Source organism: Leopardus geoffroyi, chromosome A1 (genome assembly GCF_018350155.1).
Source record: "Leopardus geoffroyi isolate Oge1 chromosome A1, O.geoffroyi_Oge1_pat1.0, whole genome shotgun sequence".
Classification (NCBI taxonomy): domain Eukaryota; kingdom Metazoa; phylum Chordata; class Mammalia; order Carnivora; family Felidae; genus Leopardus; species Leopardus geoffroyi.
The window spans coordinates 193,412,501-193,435,651 of record NC_059326.1 but is presented as its reverse complement, the minus strand read 5'-3'; the positions used below and the strand labels follow the sequence as shown (position 1 = coordinate 193,435,651).

Genomic DNA, 23,151 nt, shown 5'->3' with positions numbered 1-23,151 from the left:
CTTATGGCCAGAGGCAGCGAGTGAAGGCAGAGGAGCAGAGAGCTTAGAAACACAAGCCTAGGGTCATCCAAACCTAGGGCCAGACCCTGGCTCTGTCCTTTACTTGTTCTCTGGCCCTTAGCCTCTTTCACACCATTTTCTCATCTATAGAGTCAGGAGAATAATATCTACCTCAACGAGTCATTATGATATTAGAAGAGATGAGGCATCTAAGACACAAGGCTCTGTGGGTACAGGGCTTCGGGGTACAGGCATTTGGGAGCCATCTTGAAGAAGGGGTAAGGATTTACAGCCACAAACATTAGAAAATATTTCTAGGCATCATGAAACTAGGTCAGGTCTGGGTTGGCTAATTATATTCCAGGCAAAGGGGACAACTTGAACAAATGCCCCAAAGCAGAAAAGCCTGTAGTTCCCTGGACTTTAGACATGTTCCTCCTGGAAGTTGAAGAAATAGTACATGGAGCTACCATGTATTGAGGAAGGAAAAATGATAAATAATTGCTACCACTTACCTAGCATTTGCTATGAATCAGGTCTTGTGCCAGCACACCCTCATTTAATCTTGTCATTACAGTTAGAAATTTGTTTTCCCCATTTTATATGTGAAGTTCAGAGAAGTCAAAGTAATTGTCTGAGGTCACACAGGTAGTAAGTAGCAGAAGGAGAATAGACAGCCAGTATCTGCCTTGCTTCAGGCAAGGGACAGGGATCTCATACAGTCCTACCAGGTTCTCACTGCAACTTTATGGAGAAAACCCCAGACTCCGAGTGAACCCACAGAGTGTGCTCAGTTTCTTGGTTGTGGGTTCTATGTTCTGCATGACAAGCAGGAAGGGGACCAAGGTCTTAACCATCACTGACCCAGTCTCCAAGGCTAATGTCATCTACTTCAATATAATGAAGCAAGAAGGTGACTTAGAGGTCATGTGGTCAGAGTCTATCATTTTAGAGAGAGACATGACTTGCTTAAGCTTAACCAACCAGCTAGTAGAAAAACCTCCTGTAATCTCATAATTCTCTAGAATTTTTAGCCTGCAAGCAAAGTGTGAAGGGGATGTCTCATATTTGTCCAGGTAGCCATTCCTATATCCCTGGCTTTGCTGATGAAGTTGGGGAACAGCCAATTCACTTACTCATTACATACTCATGTTCTCATCCCCAATATCTGAGCATGTCACTATCCCCAAAACACCTTCCATCCATGGTCTCATTTATGTCCCACCTATGACCTATGGTAGAACAGGAGTTATATGTCCATTTTGTGAATAAGAAATTGAAATTCAGGGAATCATAATGCAAGTGTTGAGGATGAACACAAATTCTGTTTCTTCATTCCAGCCAAAGTATTATTGACGCTGAACCACACTGTCCTAATGAGGTGGTGTCATTAGCTGATTTTTTAAAAAGATTATTCAGGTTGTTAGATGAGCTCATGATCAAATCTAGTCTAACCTTTTCCTTTTGTAGTTGGGGAAACTGAGGCCCAGAAAAGAAAAGGGTCATGCTCTAACTACTCAGAGTCATAGCTAGGACTTAGGACTTGAAAGTTCTCTGTTAATCATTATGTCAATTGACATATTTCTATTTCTCATCCACAGGACACTGTTAGGCATCTAGAAACAAAACAGTGTGTATTCTACAAGCTCTGGGCACTCACTAGGTCTACTACATTCGTGACAATAGGTTGTAGTTCATATGCTAACTCTGATCAACAGTGGTGGCCTGGAGTTCGATGTTGAGAGGGGATTCTGAGGTCACATCTGGGCACAGTGTGAAAGAATTCCTTGACTGATGTCAATATCCCTCACATATATAGGAAGAGATAGTGGTCTCAAGCCAGCCATGTATTGGGCATTCTTATCCTAAAGTAAAACCTAAATAAAGGGCATAATTAGTAGTAGTAATTGCACCACTTATAGAATACCTACTATGTGTCGGGCACTGGGTTATGCATTTTACATCTGTTGTCATATACTATCCATGGCGACACTATGCAGTCAGTACCATCATCAACATTGTCAGGAGAGGAAGACTAAGGTTCAGAAATGTTGTTATTTGTCCAAGGTCCCACAGCTAGTAAGATATAAAGCCTAAAATAAGGGAGGCAGCTGGTTGCAGTGAAAAGGCACTAGGTGCTATCAGGAAACCAGGGTTTTATTCCTGGCTCTGCCACTAAGAAGGTACATGACATTGGACAGTTCACTGCCACACTGTGGGCCCCAGTTTCTTTACTGGTAGAAAGACAGCACTAACAAGATATGCCCCATGAGCCCTTCCACCTCTGTAACTTTGACCTTGAGAATTTTCCCACCAGGACTTTGGTGGATGGGGAGACAAGATCACCTACCACCCTCATAAGGCAGGAGAAGAGCATGGTGACACATGTATTCTTCTACCCCAGTCTCTAAAAAAATATGGCTTCTAGTCCCCACGGCAGCCCAGAGCTTCTTGGCAGCTCCAATCCAGAGTCACTGAATCCTCCATCGACAGTTTAATTAAGATGTGTGAAGGGCTGTGAGAGCTGCAGATGATAGGAGAGATCCAAGAACAAATACCCCAAGTATGTTTCCAATCTTCCCTGCCACTCATGCTGCCTTTGCATCCCTAGAGATGAGATTTTCCTGATAGCCTAATCTGAGCAGCTATGAGCACAGCCCTGGCATTTGGGGCACAGGGGTGAGACCGAGAGAACATATTAATTTTCTGCATACTGTTGCCCAGAGGGCTCTTCAGCTCTACCTGTCAACAGCCCAGTTCCCTGCCGTGGCCATCTTGTCAGGTCAAATTGCATCTTGCCATTGCCCTGCTAAGTATTTTGTTGGGTTTCTGCCTGGAAGATCATCTGTAAATCTGGTCACAGCTGAATTTATACATTTCTCTGTTTCCTGAGCGAGAAGAGATGTACACTGTAGATGTTCTGATTGATTCTAGGTGTATCCTCCTCTAACTTTGAAATTCTCCCTCCCTTTTCTCCTTTCTTTCTTCTTCTTCTTCCTCATACATTGTTGCTTGAATGATGTGTTTTCATGTAAAGAATCAGGTATTTTAAGACCACAAGGGATTCAAAGGCCCCATGCCCCAAATCCTCGTGGAACAGATGAGGAAAGACTAGAACCCAAGCTCTTCACTCCCAGTCCAGTGGCCTTTCCAGAGGGTCAACCATACTTTAAAGCGCATCACCTAGTTGATCTAATTATAGATTCACTCTACCAAATACTTCCCTGAAATTCTCAGTAACTATTTCCCTTAATTTTCCATTGAGACCAGACTTTTTCTAGGCCCAAATATCTCTATAGATCATTTGGCTCAAACAACAACTTAACTGTTTATCAATATTTTGCCAACACTTGATGTTGATATCAAAGAAATAAAACTGATATTTGTGTGCAAAGAAAAATGACATTTTGTGTGTATAATTTTATACTAAATAAATCTGTAATCTGTGTTTTAACCACAAGTCTACATGAATTTCATGACTCTAGCACTCTTTAAAACATTAGCCCCTTATATATGTATAACATGTGTCCATTTTCAAAGCCAGACTCCCGTACCCCCAAAATACATCTACCCTTTGGGGTAAGGAAACTCTTTAGAAAGACCATGTTAGATGAGAGGGATGATTTGTGGTCCTGGGTTGTGGGCCTTGACTAAGGGCCTACTATGTGTAAGGGTGCACTCTGTGAAGGACTCACAAAAGGGAAGATGTCCCCTTCCCTCAGATGGCATCCATATACTTAAGACCTGTACACAAGCAAGGATGCCTTGCAATCTTGGCAGTCTAGCCTGAAGGTCCAGTGAGTGTGTCCTAGAGGAACATCAGCCCTCACAAGACTCTTTTTTAGCCCCAGAGGCCTACAAATCAGAATCATCTGGGGGAACTCCTGGAAGAAAAGATTTTTTATAGGTTCCACCCCAGACCTGCCATATCAGAATCTATAGGTTCAGAGCAGGGCATCTCCATATTTACAATTTCTACACAAGATTCTGGTGCCCACTAGAGCTTGTGAATGATTGTCCTTGAAACTAAGGTGGCCTCAGAATACAAAGGATTTGTTCTGGCCTGTGAAATGACTAGTAGGATGTGGCTGGAGAGAACCAGGGTATCAAGAGAAGTAAATAGCCTAGGCAAAGTCCCAAAGAAGGGAAGTTTCAAAGTGAGTTCAGTACAAGGGGAGGAAAACAGTTTGGCAAGATTGAGAGGCTTTTGAAATATAAACAGGTGACAGTATTAGGTCTCAAGTTATTAGCTTTATCAGACAATTTACATTCCAAGGTCAGTCTTATAATATGACTCATGATCCAGAATTCCTCAATGTTTTTATTATTGAGGGAACCAATAATGAAATCATATTCCACTGATATTAAGCTCTCCTTTTCTTCTGGGCAGTATAAATATGGCCTTCTTGAGTAATAGATAGGTTCTATAATGTCTTCAGAAGCTAGATTAGGGTTGCATTTCTTAACTCTTCCCATACAGAAGGAGAATATAATTCAGCAGTAAATAAAAGATTCTGAGCTATTCTGTTCATTCTCTATTTGCAAGATATTTGTACTCTGGAACCTACTGGTACTAATTAGAGGCTCTTATTTTGCAATCACTCATAATTTGTTTCTTCCTGAGCTAATCTCACTCATGAATGTGTGATCAAGCTACACTCAGCTCTTCATTAGTGTGTGTGCCACCTCAATTCCAAGCACAGCCAGCACTTAACTCCAGCTCTGTTCCTGTCCCCTGCCAGAGGTCTAAAATTGCCGTGTTTGAGAAAATGTGGACATACATGAAGTCAGCAGAACCATCAGTTTTTGTGCGTACCACGGAGGAAGGAATGATCCGAGTGAGGAAATCCAAAGGCAAATACGCCTACCTTCTGGAGTCTACCATGAATGAATACATTGAGCAGCGGAAACCCTGTGACACCATGAAGGTGGGAGGTAACTTGGATTCCAAAGGCTATGGCATTGCGACACCCAAGGGGTCCGCCCTGAGGTAAGTAGCCAAGATTTGCTTCCTTGGTACTCCCTCTCCCCTCCCTACCTCAGGAATGAAGCTGCTGTGTCTGCCTCAGGGCTCCAGTGCCACAATGCAAGCTGTCACGGGGGCTCTTCTTGGACACCAGTGAGCCTGGAAGATTCCAGTCACCTGAGATCTTCAGCCCTGAGGTTGGAATTGACCTGGGGGCCTCAGCTTGCTATGACTGTCGCTGCCCATGTGTTCTTCCCCATGCCTCACCTTACCCCTCCAAATGTGTTAAACATCAGTGAAACTTGTGTTTGTGTTGTGTGATCTATAACACACCATCCTTTACCAGATACTCTCATATCCAAGTAGGTTACGAACAGAGTTCTCCAGCAACCTGGATTCTTTGACAGAAGGTGGTTTATAATGTTTGTCTAAAAGAAACGTAAACACGTTGTCCAAATGGAAAGTCAAGTAGTTTGAGTCCTAAAAGCTCTGGCTGTATCATGAATGGCAGTACCCATTCTTTCCCCAATACTGATTTCTTTAGCAAGAAAAAAGGTGGTTCAGGAACACCTGGGTGGCTCAGTCAGTTGAGCATCCAGCTTTGGCTCAGGTCATGATCTCATGGTTTGTGAGTTTGAGCCCTGCATCGGGCTCACTGCTGTCAGAGTTAGAACCCACTTTGGATCCTCTGTCCCCCTCCCCTAACCCCGCCCCCACTGTGCTCTCTCAAAAAATATTAAGACAAACAAACAAACAGACAAATAAGTGTTCAGTAAAGAAGCAAAGTAGACTTTACTCTCACATAAAGAAGTTCTGGTACTCATTCCAAACAGCTAAGGTAGAGTCCTATAGACTCGGGATCAAAAGACATAGATTTAATGCTGGGATTTACTACTATCTTACCAAAGGTAAGTCTTTTCATCTCTCCAACCTTTAGCTTCCTCATCTGTAAAAAGAGGATATTCATCCCAGCCCTTCCTAGGTCCAAGGTGATTGTGAGTTCAAATCTATATAGAAGATAATTAAAAGCAGCACACTGTGAAATAACCTGTTATTCACTGATATCATGTCAATTTACAGAGGGATTAAATAATTTTAGGGAACGGTAGTGCTCAAAGAAAGATGAGAAGTGTTTAAAAAGGTTGCAAAAGGATGAAGAGAGGTTCTTAACCCACATTGACATCCAGGGCTACCTCTGCCTCCACATCTTTCATTCATTTCAATAATATTGAGCCCTGCAATGTTCTAGGCTCTAGGCTTGGACCTGGAGCTACAATTTTGAACAAGCCAGACAGTCTCTATGCCTATGGAATTACATGCTTGCAGGGAAGACAGTCATTCAACAGGTGATTATTGTTTGATGGTTCATGACAACTATGACAGGTGGTAGTTGATATTGCAGGGAAGACACTTATTCAACAGGTGATTGTTGTTTGATGGTTCGTGACAATTATGACAGGTGGTAGTTGATAAAAGACCTGGAGGACACCTACTTCCAGCCATACAGCAGAATAATACTCCTACTATAAAACCTAAATATGCAGGATAAAGTTATAACAAATAGCCATTTTTATGAAAATTAGGAAATCCCAAGGCCAAAACAGAAAAAGGTCATCAAAACCAGAGTGAAATGCATAAGCCGACTCTTCAGGAGCTGCCATAAGCAAGGCAGAGTTGTAAATTATGTGACAATCCACATGAACAAGAATGAGAAGTACAACTAAAAGCATTTAGGTAATGAAAATATTTTTAAAAGAAAAAGACACTGTTACAAGGGACCAGACATATTTGGAAAAATACCAATTAGAATTCAGGGACGTAATAATATCTCAATGGAAGGGGTAAACAACAAATTAGTCAAAGTGGAAGAGAAAATTATTACACTGGGAGAAAAATGGAGATAATTCCTCAGAATATCACAAAGAGAGACAAAAAGACAGAAACCCTGACAAAGAGGTTAGGAGACCTGAAAGAGAAAACAAAATCCCAGGTGTATCTTCTGTGAGTCCCAGAGACAAGAGAGGATGGAGTAGAGGCAGTATTTGAGGGGAACTTTCCAGTATTTATGGAAAACATTAATACCCTGATTCCAAAGTTATGTGTCCCAAGCAGATGAAAATCAGCAGCTAATCCACTTGAAACTGCAGAACTTATAGAGACAAAGAAGATCTCAAACACCCAGAGATAACAAGGTCTAATCTGGTGTGCAGAATGGATGGAATGTGGCCAAGAGAGCTTTTCCGAGCATGCTTTTTTCTCAAGCTGAGATATGACAGGTTGATAGGAGTTAACAAGGTAAAGTAAGAGGAGGGGAAGAGATGAATACTCCAGCCAAAGGGAACAGCATGTGCAAAAATTCTAAGGTAAGAAATCATGGTACAGTCGATGAACTAAAAGAAGCCAAGTGCTCCTGGAACAGGTAATAAAAAGGAGAAAAGGTTAAGTTGAGATTGGAGAATGAAGTAGGGAAGCATTTTGTAAAGGATTTTTGTCCTTATTTAAAGAGTAATGAAAATATATTGAAGAATTTTAAGTTAACTATCTGAAAATTAAGAAACAAAGGTATCTTTAGGAGGGCAAATATAACTGAATATACCAAATGAAGGGAAACCAAATGGGCTGGTATTTATCAATCATGCATCTTTGCCTCAAACAACTTAAAAGATTCTCTGTACAAGTTTAGACAAAGTCCAAAGGGGATCCAAAAGAGAGTGTTTGGGCAAGGAAGAGACTTTTATCTCAGAAACTTATACAACATTATCCTAGAAAGGCCCAGAGTAGAGAATGAGCTCTTATATGTCCGAGAACATCAATGATGCTGCAATATTACAGTTTACTTAAGGCTTTATGAGTAAAGGATATTATTTGATCTAAATACATGGATATGAATTTAAGAAAACAAGGCACTGAGAGGTGACATTATTTGTCTAATCAATAGAGTACTTCGGCCATCCATCCTACATACAGATGCCTGGAACAAGATGACAAACTCAGAAAATATTAGATATTTGAGTTACATGAACTCAGGTCATCTGGCACTCAAATGACTTTGCACTATAATAAAATCTACCACTGAGTGAATGCCTACTCTATGCCAGATGCTATGGTATGTCCATCATCTCATATAAACCTCATACCTATAAAGTACCATTATCCCCATTTTACAGATGAAAAACAGAGGAACAGATTTAAGTTACCTGACTAGCTTGACACAACAGCTAATAAGGAAGTAGCCAGATTTCAAGTTCAGGTAGTCTGATTGCAGAGCCCATGCCTGTGACCTAATTCTAATGCTGCACTGGACTTTATGACTGACAGCATGATTAAAGGCAGGAGACTTTACTGCCAGGTTCCCGGTACCTATTCTCACATGTCAAGCAATAACACACAACTCAAAAAAAAAAAAAATTAAAAAGCAGACATTTGGAACCCAGAGTATCCACTCATCACTGTGAAGACAAAAGACAAGAGTAGATGGTCATTTTAATGCACCAAATACCACTTTTTTAAGTAGTAACACTGCTTTTGTGGATTTTGCATGCCTATAGATTCTTTTGGGATAAATGTTGAAAATAATCCAACTTTAATAAAGAAGACCCTAATTCTGCTGTTCACATCTCTGTAAGACATAACAAGCTATTTATGGATTTTGGGAAAGAAAGCAAGAGCAAGGGAAAAATAAATGAAAAGGAACATATTCCAAATATAGACCACTGATGGTTGATTTTTAAGTCATGTGGCCCAAATAATGGCCACATGCTCCCAACTCTCCCCCCCAGTGCTCCAATTGCTCCAGTGGCAACTTTTTATGATAACGATGGGGTTTCCTGACTCAAAAATAGAAGACTAATGTTCATCCTAAGATGGCCATGAGTTTCTAACCTAGGAAAATCCCTCTTCCCTCTGTGAGATTCTCCCTCTCATTTTTTCATTCAAAGGAATCATTCTAGCAATGAATAGTGTAAAGATTCCATGAAACATAGAATTGCAAAATGGTCACAGAAAATGTGAGTGTGCGCGCACACACACACACTCTTCAGCCAGGGTTCCATCATATCTTGGCCTCACATGCCCCAAATGGTGCTATTTTCTCAAGGAATAGTCAAATATCAAGAGTCATGGCAACCCAAATGTCACAAAGACCCATGTGCCTACTCCAGCCATCTTAGTAGGCTGGGATCACTGATTTGGTCCCGGGAAAGCATTCTTCATGGCAGAGGAGGAAAGTGAGGAAAGAGTAAGGGATGGTACCTATTTCCTCTGGTCCCCATTTAAAAGGAGCTTACATGTGCTAAAGACAATATGGCAGTAGAAATAAATTTTAATTCAAATTATTTAGAATCACAGGAAATACTTTTAACAACACTGTTCAGCCATTCACAAAGCTGCAAACTCTTTCTGCAAAGATGTCTTTACAGAAGGTTGCTTTAGCACACTACAGGCATTGCTACAGACTTCCCTTCTGCCCTATAAAAGTGGCGCTTCTGTACCCCTCATAGGCAGATGTGCTCCAGGTTCAGTGCCTGTACCTGCATTAAAAAGGACTTCCCTGGCAGTCTTTCTCCATCACTTGCTCCCTGTAAAGCCAGACCTTACCATACCTACAGGGCACTCACCCCCTTCCAGCCTGCCGAAAAAAAGCTCCAAGTTCCTCCAAGGCAGATCACCCAGCTCTGTCTCAGAAGGTCAGAGAACTGATATCTAAGGTCCAACTGTTCCTCTAAAACTTGCCAACTCTACTTGGCAGAAGCCAGGCCATTGTCCCTACGGAGTGTTAAAAGGCTGTGTTAGTGACAGAATGGTGTTTTTGTCTCTTCTGCTCTGGAAACAAATACTCTGATGAAGCGAAGTGGCTCCATGCTTGATTTTCCATTTGGACAGGTGGTGTTTCTTTGAAACAGATGCTGTTTGTTGGCTGTCACTGCATGTCTGGGGTTGGGCAAGGGGCTGAATTATGTTTCTGAAGCCCTTAGGTTATAGATAAAGACCTGCTCAGCCAATGCCAGTCACTAGGGAAAGGCAATTGGTAAATCAACTAATTATGATCCATTGGGCCCTTTTATTGCCAACTGAATGTATTTACTGGTCCCAAGTGAAGTCTCCTTTCTTTATTATGATGAACAATCCCTTCAGTTAGAGACAGTGTTCTCAAATCTGCTCAGTATGGGGGCATGGCCCATGTTTTACCAACCCAAGAAGGAAGCCACACCAGATTGGCCTGAGTTAAAATCTCAACTAATGATTCTCCTTCACAAGCCATTTACCAGGAATTTGATGGATTTGCTGAGTTATACCCTAATCAGGACGCTGGTCAAAATCTGGTCTTTAACTATGACCGTGGTTACATGGAGTCTTTTCTGGTCTCTGCGCTCATGACATGTTTGTTTTCTGTCATGTGTCTTGTCCATGCCAGATGTATGGGCCAGGGGATGGGAGCTTCCTCCTACAGCTTAGTGGATGGTGGATGGGTACCCACAAGGATCTGATATCCACTCCCTGTGCTTTCCATTCAGTTTCACAGATTCCTTTCTGAATATCTCCCCACAAAGCCCTCTGTACACACCTCAGAGGGGAGCAGTGAGAGAGATGCAGTCCCAGCCCCTAAATGTTGTGTCACCAAGAAGAGCTCATGAGCCGAATTACACAGGGGCCTGCTGTTCTACCCAGTGCCATAAGACTCAGCAACATACAAAAGGAGGAGAGTCAACATTTGAGTGGAAGGATTTATAAAGGTTTTGTGGCAGAGATAACATTCAACATAGGCCTGAAGAAATTGTGATAGATGAGGAATGGGTAGAGGGCGCTCCAGATGAAGGGGACCAAATGAGCAGAGGTGAGAAAACGGAGGGGCTTGCTTTCAGGAAAAACAAAGGATCCACTTTAACTAAAGAAGGCATTAATAAGTAGAAGCAATTGGCTGAGGTCATACTGTGAAGGATTTCAGATGTCTCTGTATTTTTTATTCAATGTCAGGAGGGGCCATTAAAGGCCACTGATGTAGAGCGATCCTGGACCAAACAGGCTCCCAAAGATGATCCTGGCAGTGGTTTGCAATGTGAGTCACAGGGAGGAGGATCACCAGCAAAGAGACCATTTAGAAGGCTGTTGCAGTTATTCTGGTAGGGGAGGATGAATGTGGTTACAGATCATAATGGGATGGCGACAGATAGAAATGGTGGGCTCTATGTTCTTCACCAGACATCACCTCTACCTTAAGTCTTAGTAGTTTGGAAAAGAAGTCTGTTATGTGAGCTTTTTGAGACTTTTGTGCTCTTGCCTAAGGCCTGACCAGGTACAAACTGATTCTGGCACAGACAGAAAGTGGGCAGATATGGGGTTGACCTCCCAAAAGACTTATTGGCATCTCCTCACTTTTACCTCAGGGGTGCCTAGAAGGTTCAGAAAGGCATTGCTGGGAGGGTTGCAGCAAGAACGGTGGAGGCTCCCAATCACCTTTCTCTTTCCCTATTGCACTGACTGTATCTTGCCTGTATTTGGTGTTGTTTTTTTTTTTAATCAGACATAAGTTTAAGATTGCTCATCAACATTTTAGTCACACTGGTATTCTGACTGAATACATTTTTCTCCCTCACACAACCCTATTCTGGGAAGTATCTACTAAGAACTGTCTGTCTCCATTGGCATATGGCTGAAGGAGGGAGGTGAAGGCCATGACTCAGGAAGAGATAACATAAGGTTTTGTGGGAAGCGTTCCCACTTCCAGGGATTGAGGGTCGTCTAGTTGCCCACCTCCATACTAGGACCTCGTGACATGAATGACATCTTCAAGTTAGTTTGGTGGGCCTTTCTTGAACAACTTTTTTTTTTTTTTTTTTTTTTTTTTGCCTAGTGCTGATCTGAGTGCTACAGAGACCATAAGAGAGTTCTCTTTTAGAGAATCACAGTGACCCAGAATGTAATTGGGAAACAAATAAGCAAGTGCTGTTTTGTGTGGTGCTAAACCTATTGTTCTAAAGAACCATTCCCCAACTGCAGTACGTGTCAAATTATCTTGGGAAGCTGGTTAAAAATGCTCCTTTCTAGATTCTCGTTCCTGCAATTTCTGATTCCGCAGATCCAGGGTGGGACCCAGAAATGTGCAATTTTAACAAGTCCCGGGGCAACTCTGTTATAGGCAGACAGCAGTCCGTTTTGAGAAACAGGGCTCGAGGTCAGAGAAGAGAGATGGACAAGGTCTGAGAAGGCAGTGGCTTAGAAAGAGAAGGAAGGTTAATACGATGGGAGCATGACAGGGAAACTACATTGAATGGTGTCCAAACCATGATCCTTGGAGTCAAGCAACCTTCATTCAGGTTCAAGGGCCATTACTTCACCAGCAGGTTGACCTCACTTGGTAAGCCATTACAACTTTATGAGCCTCTGTTTTCTTTTCTGTAAAATTGGAGTAATAATAATTCATTGCCGTTGCTCTGAGTTTTGATGAAATAGCACGAAGTGCTTGTCACAGAGGGTACTCATTAATGTTAATTCTCCACCCCTCTCCTCTTCCCATTAGACTTACCAAAAAGTCACTTGTGAACCAGATAACATGTTTCCCTTCTCTGTGAAACGCACTGTGTTCATCAGAAATGCACGTGAGCATCAGCCTCACCCCCCAGCACCGGCTGCATTAGAAATGTCTCTGAGAACAATTTGTGGTCCTCCCCCACAGAGAACACACTAAAAAAATAAAACCCTGATATTTCTTTTTCTCCCTCCCTCCCACCTTCCTCCCATAGTATAGTACTGTTCAGGGCCTGCCGCTGAGAATAAATACAGTATGTCCCAGGGCAATGACAGGCCTTTTCAATTGGTCCTTGTCTCCTGATGGGTAGCCAGGGATGCTTGTTGTCATGGTAACCCCATGAACTCTGTGACCCAGGTCGGGCCTGATCAGAGACAAAGCTCTCTGAGCAGAGAGGCTGGATTTGCCTGCATCCTCAGAAGAGCCGGAGAGAAAGGGAGAGAGGGAGGGAATGGGGGATAAAAAGGGAGAGAGAGAAAAAAGGATGGTGGGACAAAGAGAAGGAGAGAGACAGAAAGTGTGTGTGTGTGTGTGTGTGTGTGTGTGTGACAGAGAGAGAGAGAGAGAGAGAGAGAAGAGACTGGAGGTCTGCCAAAGGAGTGCTGCATCAATACAGAAGCTTCTCAGGTCAGGACACGTGGGATGGGTTGTAGAGCAAACCGAGAAATCCTCCTAGGAGACTTGCGAGGCAGCCCAGTGCAAAGGTCCAGGCAGTGGGGTGATGAGGGCTTGATTTAGCATTTTAGTGGTGATGATGAGACCTATTGTTAACATTTATTGAGCCCTGACTCATCCCCGGGGCTTCTATGAAATATTTGATGTGCATTAGCTTATGTAATCCTCACAACCCTGTGAAGGTAGTATTGTTTTCACCTTGATCGTATAGTTCGGGAAACTGAGGCACAGAGAGGTTATGGAACCTGCCCAGGATTACCTTGTGGGGAAATTGGAGAGCTGGATTTTCAAGCCAGGCAACCTGATTTTGGGACCTCTTCTTGGCCACTGGGCAAAAAAAAAAAAAAAAAAAAAAAAAGGATCTAAGGACAGAAACTGTGAGGAAGACATGACGATTCAGAGGATAAAGATCAGGTACTGCCCCTCCCCCAACTCACACATGTACAATTGCATTTAGTCCTGCAAGTCAGAAAGCCATGGTCCTGCAAAGGGAAGTGGCTCACTGTAGCCCTGAGTTGCCTAGGGAGCCCTTTCCTCCCTTTTGCATTAGGAGGCCACACATATCCGTCTGTCCCCAGGATGGGGCCATAGCACCAGGTGATGCCAATGCCCCACATGTAAAAATGGAAGAAGACACATCCAGTGTAAGCTAAGGTTCCCCACTGACCCATGACAGATTGCACCTAACACGCCTCCAAAGATTTTCACGCCTCTCAAAAAACGCTGTAGTGCTTTGGACTCCTTTCACCAAAGAAGAGCTAACCATTTTAGATTGACTGTACTATCAGCACAAAGAGGGAGGAAACTTCATTCCTTCCCCACCTACTGTGTGCTGGGCAATGCCTATGCATTCAGTGCCCTAGGGACGTTCGGGCATGAACCCTCCTCTTGCCTTTTGATTTAGGCATTATCATTTCCTTTTCACAAGTTAGGAAGCTAAGATTCAGAGAGGTGACATTCTGCCCAGGTTCTCACCGTGATCTGTGGGATGCAGCTGAAGCATAAACCCTGACTCCTGAACCGTCCTTCCTTCCACATTCCCACCTCTGTGCTAATGAAGACACCCCTCACTGCCTTTGCCACCTTTTAAGGTGGCATCCTTAAAACATGAGGGGAAATGAGACACCAGGTGGCCTCCACAGCCAGAGCACTCCCTCCTGAAGCACCAGGCTGGGATGGAGATCCGTGGTGCAGGTGTATTCTGAAGGACTGTGTTAAAACCACAAAGGCAAATGCACACTTACTCCTGTTACGGCTCTGTTCTTACCATGCCTGCTTGAGAAGCTTGTAAATGGCAGAGCGACACAGAGTAAGAGAAAGAGGAGGAAGGCAGACAGAGTGAGGTGGCAAGGATGGATCTGGGGAGATGAATGACCCGGGAAATGAATGGCCTTTACCACGGCAAGAACAGCGACCCAGCACGGGATGTGATTTGCCTGCTGAAGCACTACCTTCTCCCGCTGGTATACAAATTGTATGTTGCTTTCTTTTAAGAGGCTGTTGCTGTCAAAAATAGCATCTTTTTTCCCCCTCTCTCTCCCTCTCATCAGCAACTTTCTTTCAGACTTGCCAGTGTTCTTTTCCAAGAAGGCAGCTGCTATTATGCAAAGGCAGAGCAAAGGGGAGAAGGTCTGGGTACCTGTCCCAGTCCTGCCACTCAGGGTTTGTGGGTGTGGGAAGAGAATGTGCTTTGGTGTTGATCAGACTCTCGTTCAGACCCAGCCTCCCACATTTACAACCTGTCAGATCTTAGATATGTAGCAAACAGCCATACGGACCATCAGATGATTGTTAGAGCCTTAAAGTCAGGGCTGAGGACAAATCCCAGGTCTGCCAGCTAATGACCAGAGTTGCTCAGACAAGTTACTTCACCTTTCTCAGTTTCCCCAAGTACAACAACTGGAGGTAACACTAGCATTCACATTGGTGGTTGTTAAATAATTAAATTAGATAATATAAGGTGCTTAGCACAGTGCCTGGCACATATTCAAGTGACTAAGAAATGTTAACTATCATTACTTAATCTCTCAGAGTCTTAGATTTTTCATCTTCCAAATGGGGTTCCTACTATAAGCTTTACATGGTGCATAAGGAATTCTTGACCATTAATCCCCTTTCCTCCCCCACTTCTCCTTTCCCTTCTGCTTCCCCTCAACACTCACCATCTATTCTGTTGTTTTGGGGATCTGATCCAAACAAGTGGTGATTGCCTTCTCTAGGCCAGACCACTCTCAGCTTCTTTACATCGTAATGAGTGAAATTTCAGCATACCAAGAGACAGAAATATCTGAATGGATAGTTTTATTCTCTTTTTCGCTCAGTGCCCCCCAAAGGTCAGCTAATAGCCACCTTGCTTCCATCCATATGCCTAAAAGTAGAAAAGTCCCGTGCAAATCCTGATTTCTGAGGGCAAGCAGAAAGGAAGGGGAAGGGATGGCCCTGAGTTGAACCCCTGCACAGAAACTCTGGGTCATCTGTTTTAGTAACTTTTATGAATCACCCCATGTGCTGAGATCATGGGCTTGGTAATCACATCTAAGCAGCCTTTGCCTCAGGGAGGAAAGGGGCAAATCCCAGGTGAATCCCTAAGCAGAGTTGACTTGATATCCTAAGGAGCCAGAGGTAGGGAGTCAGGGGAGTCTCCAAACAAAAGAAAGTCAGGCAGGCATATTTGCATAGATTATTCATGCCTCCTCAGCACACACATCTAGCAGGAAAAGAACATAATGACCTCTTAATCATATTCTCTATTCTGAGGGGAATTAAATTTATTCCTCTGGAGGAATGTTAAGACAAAAAAATCCATAGCACTATTCAAGCCCAGGCTACTTGTGGCCTACAAACACCACAACTTGTCCCCACTCTGGTGTCTTTTCTCTTATTGCTTCCTTCTTTCTACCTATATTTCAAAGTACGGTCCAGTGAAGCAAGGGCCAACTGTCCCACAGAACCTAGTAGAAAGTTTAGCACATAGAAAACTCCTATTGATTGTCCCACTGACTGATTCCTACCTGGCCAACTTCCATATGGTGACTTTCTGAGTATGTCATAAAATCAGTTGATGTGTCTGGTCTTGTGTAGATTCATGAGAACCAGGAAATACTCGTTCTACTGTATAACTATATAACATAAATTAAACCAACTCTTTTTTTTAAGTGTTTATCTTTGAGAGAGAGAGAGACAGAGACAGAGACAGAGAGACAGAGCATGAGCAGGAGAGGGGCAGAGAGAGAGGGAGACACAGAATATGCAACAGGTTCCAGGCTCTGAGCTCTGTCAGCACAGAGCCTGACGCAGCGCTCAAACCCATGAACCACAATATCATGACCTGAGCTGAAGTCAGACACTTAACCGACTGAGCCACCCAGGTGCCCCAAACCAACCAACCTAACTCATGAGTCTCTTTGGCCATTACTAATGCACATCCTAAAGGCAGCAGATGAAAGCACAGGACTATGATCACACAATTTAATTTTATCAATATTCCTGGCATAGGATTTTTCAAAGCACTAAAGTAAGTGCTCTTAAGGAAAGCGAGATGATTATGACATTGGGACCCCTAAGACTGACTATCTAATGCAGGGGCTGCAACAAAAATGCCCCCAAGGGCCAGGTGAAGAAAATGAGTAAAATGGATTTGCATTAAACTCTTACATGTTTTCCTTATTTTTAAGAGACCCATGAGTACAGTCACTCTTTCTCTATTCTAACAAAATAACAGTGCAAACACTCTGACAAATAATAATTATGGTTAACATTTTTTGAGCACTTGCTATATATGGCAAGCACTCTCTAAGTCCTTAGATGCATTCCCTAATTCACGTAATCCTCATAAGAACCCAACAAAGTAGGTACTGTTAAGAATCTCATTTTTAAAATAATAAATCAGTGGCATAGTGAGGTTAAGTAAATTATCAAAAGTCACACAGCTAGTGAGTGGCATAGCCTGAATTTGAATGCAGGCAGTCCAGCTTCAGAGTCTGTTCTTTTATCCACCACATTATCCTATAAGTGACAGTCTCTGAGTGATCAGAGAAAATGATGGGGCCTTGGTGAACAAAAGAATATATGCCTATGTAGAGGGAAAAGGCTCCACTCCGTTCTGATTTAATATATTGCTGTGTCAGAACGTTGCCAGATCTGGTTTTTCAAAGAGACTGGAAATCTCAATTTTTGCATGCACTGTTCAAACGTTGAGTGTTGGTCACAGTTAAGAGAGGAATAGAGAAGACACAGGCTAGTACCAACTAATAGTAATACAAAAAAGAGAGGAAATCCCATGAAGATGATAGATGATCAATAGATCAGTAGATGGATGAACAAGGCACAGTGGGAAAACCATGCAGGGAGGGATTAATGTCTTACCCTTCAGGTGGGAGTCTGGGGAGGCACCCAAGAGGAGGTAGCAGTCCCCAGACAGGGCCCCAAACCAGTGGGGAGAGTATATACGAGCAAGACGGGGAGAAAGATATTTCAGGTAAAAGACCCAGCAAGCATACGGTACAAGAGTGAAGGGGAGAGTAATTCATGCATTCTTTTTCTATCTTTCTATTGCTGTTTGCAGCAGGGAATCATTCCCTCAAATGAAATCGCTCATGGAATCCCATTATAAAAGACAAATGGGAGGGGGAAACTGCTGAAAGAACAGAGGAGGGGCTGGAGGTGGTAGTGGAAAGGGGGAGGAGGAAGAGAGCTAGAGATAAGTTTGGGCCCAGGGTGGGAGACCTGGGAGATCAGCATTCCTCTCTCCCTCGGGAGCCATTCTCTGTCACTGGAGGAGACCATTCTCCAACATGATGACCCTGTGTATTTTAAAGTCCACAAGAAAATAATGGTCCTGCTGGCCTGCTCAGCATTCTGTTCACATTGATGTCTGTCTTTTGGTGGCCAGTCCTTAGAATAGGCCCAGCTTTTCTTCCTTTCATTGAACCAGAGGTGGCTGAGATGAGACCAGTAAGCTGGCTCTTGCCCGGGATGGTGTTTTCACCCCTTCTGTTAATTGTAGGGAGGCTTTCATTCATTCCCTCCATTATCTTTTGTCAAGCATCTGAAGTGTCTGATACAGACCCTGTGGTGGGGCTGCTGGCAAGTGGTTCTGTGTTACAAGACCGGATGTGGTTTACTATGAGCTGCAAGTGCACTGCTTCTCACAACGTGGGGCAGGCTGGGGATCAAGCATGCCTCCAGAAATACCTTCTGTCCGTAGCACCCCTGATGGAGGGGCCAGACTTCCGGTCCCCATCCAGGTCTCTGCACTGTACCAGGTGATGCTAGCCAAAGGACCCCAAAGAAAGTTACAGGGCCTGGAGTGCCTGGGTGGCTCAGTCAGTTAAGCATCCAACTTCAGCTCAGGTCATGATCTCACAGTTCATGAGTTTGAGCCCTGCGTCAGGCTCTGTGCTGACAGCTCAGAGCCTGGAGCCTGCTTCAGATTCTGTGTCTCCTTCTCTCTCTCTCTCTCTCTCTCTCTCTCTCTCTCTGTGTGTGTGTGTGTGTGTGTGTGTGTATGTGTGCTTCTCCCCTGCTTGTGCCCCCTCTCTTTCAAAATTGAATAAATAAACTTAAAAAAAAAAGAGCTACAGGGTCAGAAATAGATATCACACATGTAAAACTAGTATGCAGCTTCTGGGGGTTTGGGTAATACAACATATATTGTTGTGATACAACTATATTTCAGAAATGTAAAACTCCTTCATTCAAAAAAAATTCATCAAAAAGCTTTGTTAACTATTGTGCTGGGTTCCATTAAAGAACTCCTCTGGTTGGAGGAGCCAGCCAATGGATAATAGCGTGATGAGCTTACTATTCTAGGGTATGCAAGTACAGTGGGACAGAAAGGAAGGCCTGATGCGTTCTGCCTGGGCCTTGCAGGAGGATTTGCAGAGAACAACATATGCCAGAGGCTTATATGATGAATGGGTTCTACACAGTGGCCAAGTGTACCAGGTAGAGCATGTGCCAACACAAAGAGGTGTGGCTTTTGTGGCACTTCCAATCCAGCCACTTGTCCACAAGTAACCCCAAAGCACTTTAACATCTGTCATCTCATTTGCTCCTCACAATACAGACAGCTGGAGCCGGAGCTTGTAATTATTCCCATCTTACTGGGAAAACTGAGGTATACTTGCAGTAACCAAATATCCTGGTTTGCCCAAGATTGAGAGGGTTCCCAGGATGTGGAACTTTTGGTGCTAAAACCAGGAAAATTCCAAGCAAACTGGGACCAGTTGGTCACCAGAGGCACAGTTACAGGTCTTTCCACATATCTTGACCAGAGATTAGTGAGGTACTCAAACCAGACTCAGATTCTTTTCTCCACCTCAGATGGAGAAATAGAGTGCTCTACATATGGTTTTTTTTTTTCTTTTTTTTTAAACCAATTCCTTTGTGTTATTTTGTACAGTCAGAAACCAAAGGCAAAACGTCTGTCTCTAGCTGACTCAATGGCTGACCAACATTCCTTTCTCATGAGATCCCAGGACTGTCTGTTCCTTGAGTATACTCCAAGGGGAAAACCACCTGTGGTGGTCTCAGGTGAAGGGAACTTTGACCTTACCTGTATTCCCTAACAATACCTGGGGATGTCTGCATTTTAATTGAGGCTCCTGACATAACCCCACTAGCTATTTCCATCTGCTTGATCACTGTTTAACCTCTCCCACGTTACCTACCACTCCAAGCTACTGGGCCAGCACAATCCCATGTGCTGTTAGCTTTCTGCCCTGTCAGTGATGATGTTTACCCTAGATGGTCCAAACCGACAGTGTCATAATCTGTACTATAAAGACAGAAGGGGTCTTTGAAATTATTATCTAAAAGGTAGGTGATTAAGAGGTGCTGTCTAGAATCCAGGTCCACAAACACCCAGGCCTGTTCTAGACCCAACTACTCTTCCCCTTAAGAAGCCAGGCCGAACATGCTTTGGTTCTTGCTGAGGCTGTGGCTCCCACTCCAAGCAAAATGACCCTGGTTTGGCCTCAGCACAGGAGCAGAAACATCCAACCAAAGAAGGCCCTCAGCAGAAGTGGTTTACTCGTCCCTTGAAGACTATATAGGAGAGTCTGATGCAGGGCTCAGAGAGAGGTATAAGGGGAGAAAGGAAGTGGCTGGAACTTCTTCACAGAGGGAGCACCCTGGTCCTCAGAACCCTCAAGTCCCATGAAAGGAAGAGTTGGAATGTCCATGCTCACTTGTACACCTGACCTTTAATTGAGTCCAAGGAAATTCTCTACCTCCATGGTCCCTCTAATGCCTTTAAACCTCACTCATCAATAGCTGTCCTTCCCCTTCTTGAGGACAGATGCAGAGATTCTCGAAGTCTTTTCCCCCAGAAGTCCAGTGGATCCTAGACTAGAGGCGTCATGGACCAGTACAGCACCAAAAAAGAAAATGGTGGTAGGGACACATGACAATGTTTTTTCTTGCCAAGGAATCCTGGTATCTTAAAAGAAACAAAACAGGGGCTCCTGGGTGGCTCAGTCGGTTAAGCATCCGACTTCAGTTCAGGTCATGATCTCACAGTTCATGGGTTTGAGCCCCACATCGGGCTCTGAGCTGACAGCTCAGAGCCTGAAGCCTGTTTCGGATTCTGTGTCTCCTTCTCTCTGACCCTCCCCTGTTCATGCTCTGTCTCTCCCTGTCTCAAAAATAAATAAAACATTAAAAAAAAATAAAAAAAATAAATGGAAAATTTTAGCTTTCTGAAAGCTCACTCTACAACCTTATTATTCCTTATTTTCCCATTGGGAAGTGAAAACTTCATCACAAACTGGCCTGGATCTTTGAACCAGCATTATGGAACCACGGATTGAATCCTTTTTATCCAGCATATGAATTCCCTCCATGCTTTTCCTGACCAACAGTTGTCCCATCAATGATGTCCCACCAGAGTACCACTTTGCAAATACATTCCCTGAGAGCTATAACAGCTCCAAAGTTCACCATCTCATTGAGCAGCATTCTGTGTCCCTGTGGCTTCATCTCTCTGATCTAATTCTGCCCTTCAGCATCGCAAATTAATCTAATTCCTCTTCCATTGGCAACCAGTCTCCAAGTTTCCAGGTGAGCCCTGTTTACTTTGCTGGATCCCTGGATTCAGGGTTAAAGCTTTCGACATTGTCTGTTCCTCTCATATGAGTCAGTATATTGGTTAATAATTGATACATATTCACTTAGGACTGCCTGGCAGTGTAGAGGGGCTGCTGGTCTGAGTCCTCTCCCTGCTTAAACACCTTACCTTCCCTGTCTCCCTTGCCTGCAGGTGAAGACTTGACTTCTTGGCAGAGCATTCCAGGATGCTTAGGATTTGGACCCAGTCAGCTGTTATAGCCTAACCTCCCAGAAGCCCCCCTTGTGACCACATTCCCCAGACCTCTGCTTCTTAGCTCTCCTTCCTGATTTCACTCTTCCCTTTTCACAGAGCATGCCTGGAAGGTTTTCGAACTCCCACTCACTATCAGAATTAAACTCTTCCCTTTTCTGGTGCTTCCATAATTCTTTATTTTAAAATCGGATACAGTTTTCCATGAACTATTGGGAAGTGTTTCTGCCTCCCACATGAGACTGTACATTCCTTGAAGGTTGAGGTTTATAACTTGCTCAGTTTTTTATTCCTACTAAGTACCTAGTACTCTACTTAACACTTAATTGGCCCTGATAAATATTTGGTGGATTGACTTGAAGACATCTACTCTTTCCACCAAAGCCTTTATAATCAAGTTAAAGGCTAAGGCTAATACACATAAAACAGTGGTAGGCAGGGCAATGAATTGACTGCTGGGCTCCAGGGAAGTTCAAAGGAAAAGTCAATGAGAAATCGAGCATTCATGGAAAAATTCAAGGAAAACATGGGGAGCAATGCAGGGCAAGTGGTGTTAGGAGAGAAGTGAAGGAGAACAGCAAGTTGCAAGCACAGACAAGCAGGAAGAAACACAGTGTTTGAAGGGGGACAGGATGCCTGGCAGCCTAGTGTGATTAGAACTGAAGCTTCCTTTGAGGGAGGAGAGGCACAGCATATCACTGCAGGCTGGGTATAAACTCCTCAGATGCTCAAATTCAAGGTTTTGAGAGAGAGACGGTTGCTTTAAAACTGAAGCCCAGAATTCAGTCCTTAGCCTTTCCTAAAGCTGAAGCCCAATTAAAACCATCTGAAATCTCTCCCTGGACTGTTTTTTTCCCCCCAAACTTCAATTTCCTTGCACGTATATGATAATCAAACTTCTCCACAGTGGCAAGTCTGAATACATAGGATTTTAATGAGTATAAGGTCATCCTGGAGACTACCTTTCTAGGGTTCCAACTCCTCCCTTCTCAAGACTTCCAAAGATAATTCCTTGATTCAGATACTCCCCTAGACCCATAGGCTCCTGTGGCTGAAAATCAGGGGTCAGGTAGTTGACGGTTTACCAGAACTAGCCAGCATAGCCCTAGGTTATTGTCCATCTAGCAGTATCAGCTTTACCTCCTTAAAAAAAAAAAAAAAAAAAAAAAAAAAAGAAAGAAAGAAAGTTCTTTGGCCTCTTCCTTACAGTCAGCTTGTAAATTAACATCTTATGAAATGGCCTATCATGAGGTTTTGTTCATTTGCTGCCTTTGCTCTGCTGTGAGCTTGGAGAATGGAGATTCTTGGATGTTACAACTGTGTGCAAAGTAAAAGTTTTGAAAAGGTCTGATAGAGTTGGGGGAGAGAGACCTAGATAATCTTTCTCGGGCTTGTTAATGCATATAATACCTCATGTGGGGCAAGCTGGAAAGCACAGTGGTTACATGCACAGACTTCATCCATGCAGAATGGAGTTAGAACCTTAGGCAATTTATGTATTTGTCTGTGGAATGTAAATAGTAATAATATGCGCACCAAATAGGGATGTGAGGATTAAAAGAAATAAAGCATGTAAAGTACTAAGTACAATCCGTGGCCTATAATAAGCTCTCCAAAAAATAAATAAATGTTAACTACAATTATCATCCTATGATCCTGTGCATT

At 43.3% G+C, this 23,151-nt stretch overlaps 1 protein-coding gene across 2 annotated transcripts in view; it reads left to right on the top strand.

Annotated features, from left to right (window-relative positions):
* The window catches only part of GRIA1 (glutamate ionotropic receptor AMPA type subunit 1), a 307,810-nt gene that overhangs the window by 263,892 nt on the left and 20,767 nt on the right, over positions 1–23,151 (top strand). For both annotated transcript variants that reach the window (XM_045436653.1, XM_045436642.1), the window contains exon 13: positions 4,743–4,990. In XM_045436653.1, the coding sequence (XP_045292609.1) occupies positions 4,743–4,990 (248 nt within the window). The remainder of the gene's footprint in view (positions 1–4,742; positions 4,991–23,151) is intronic.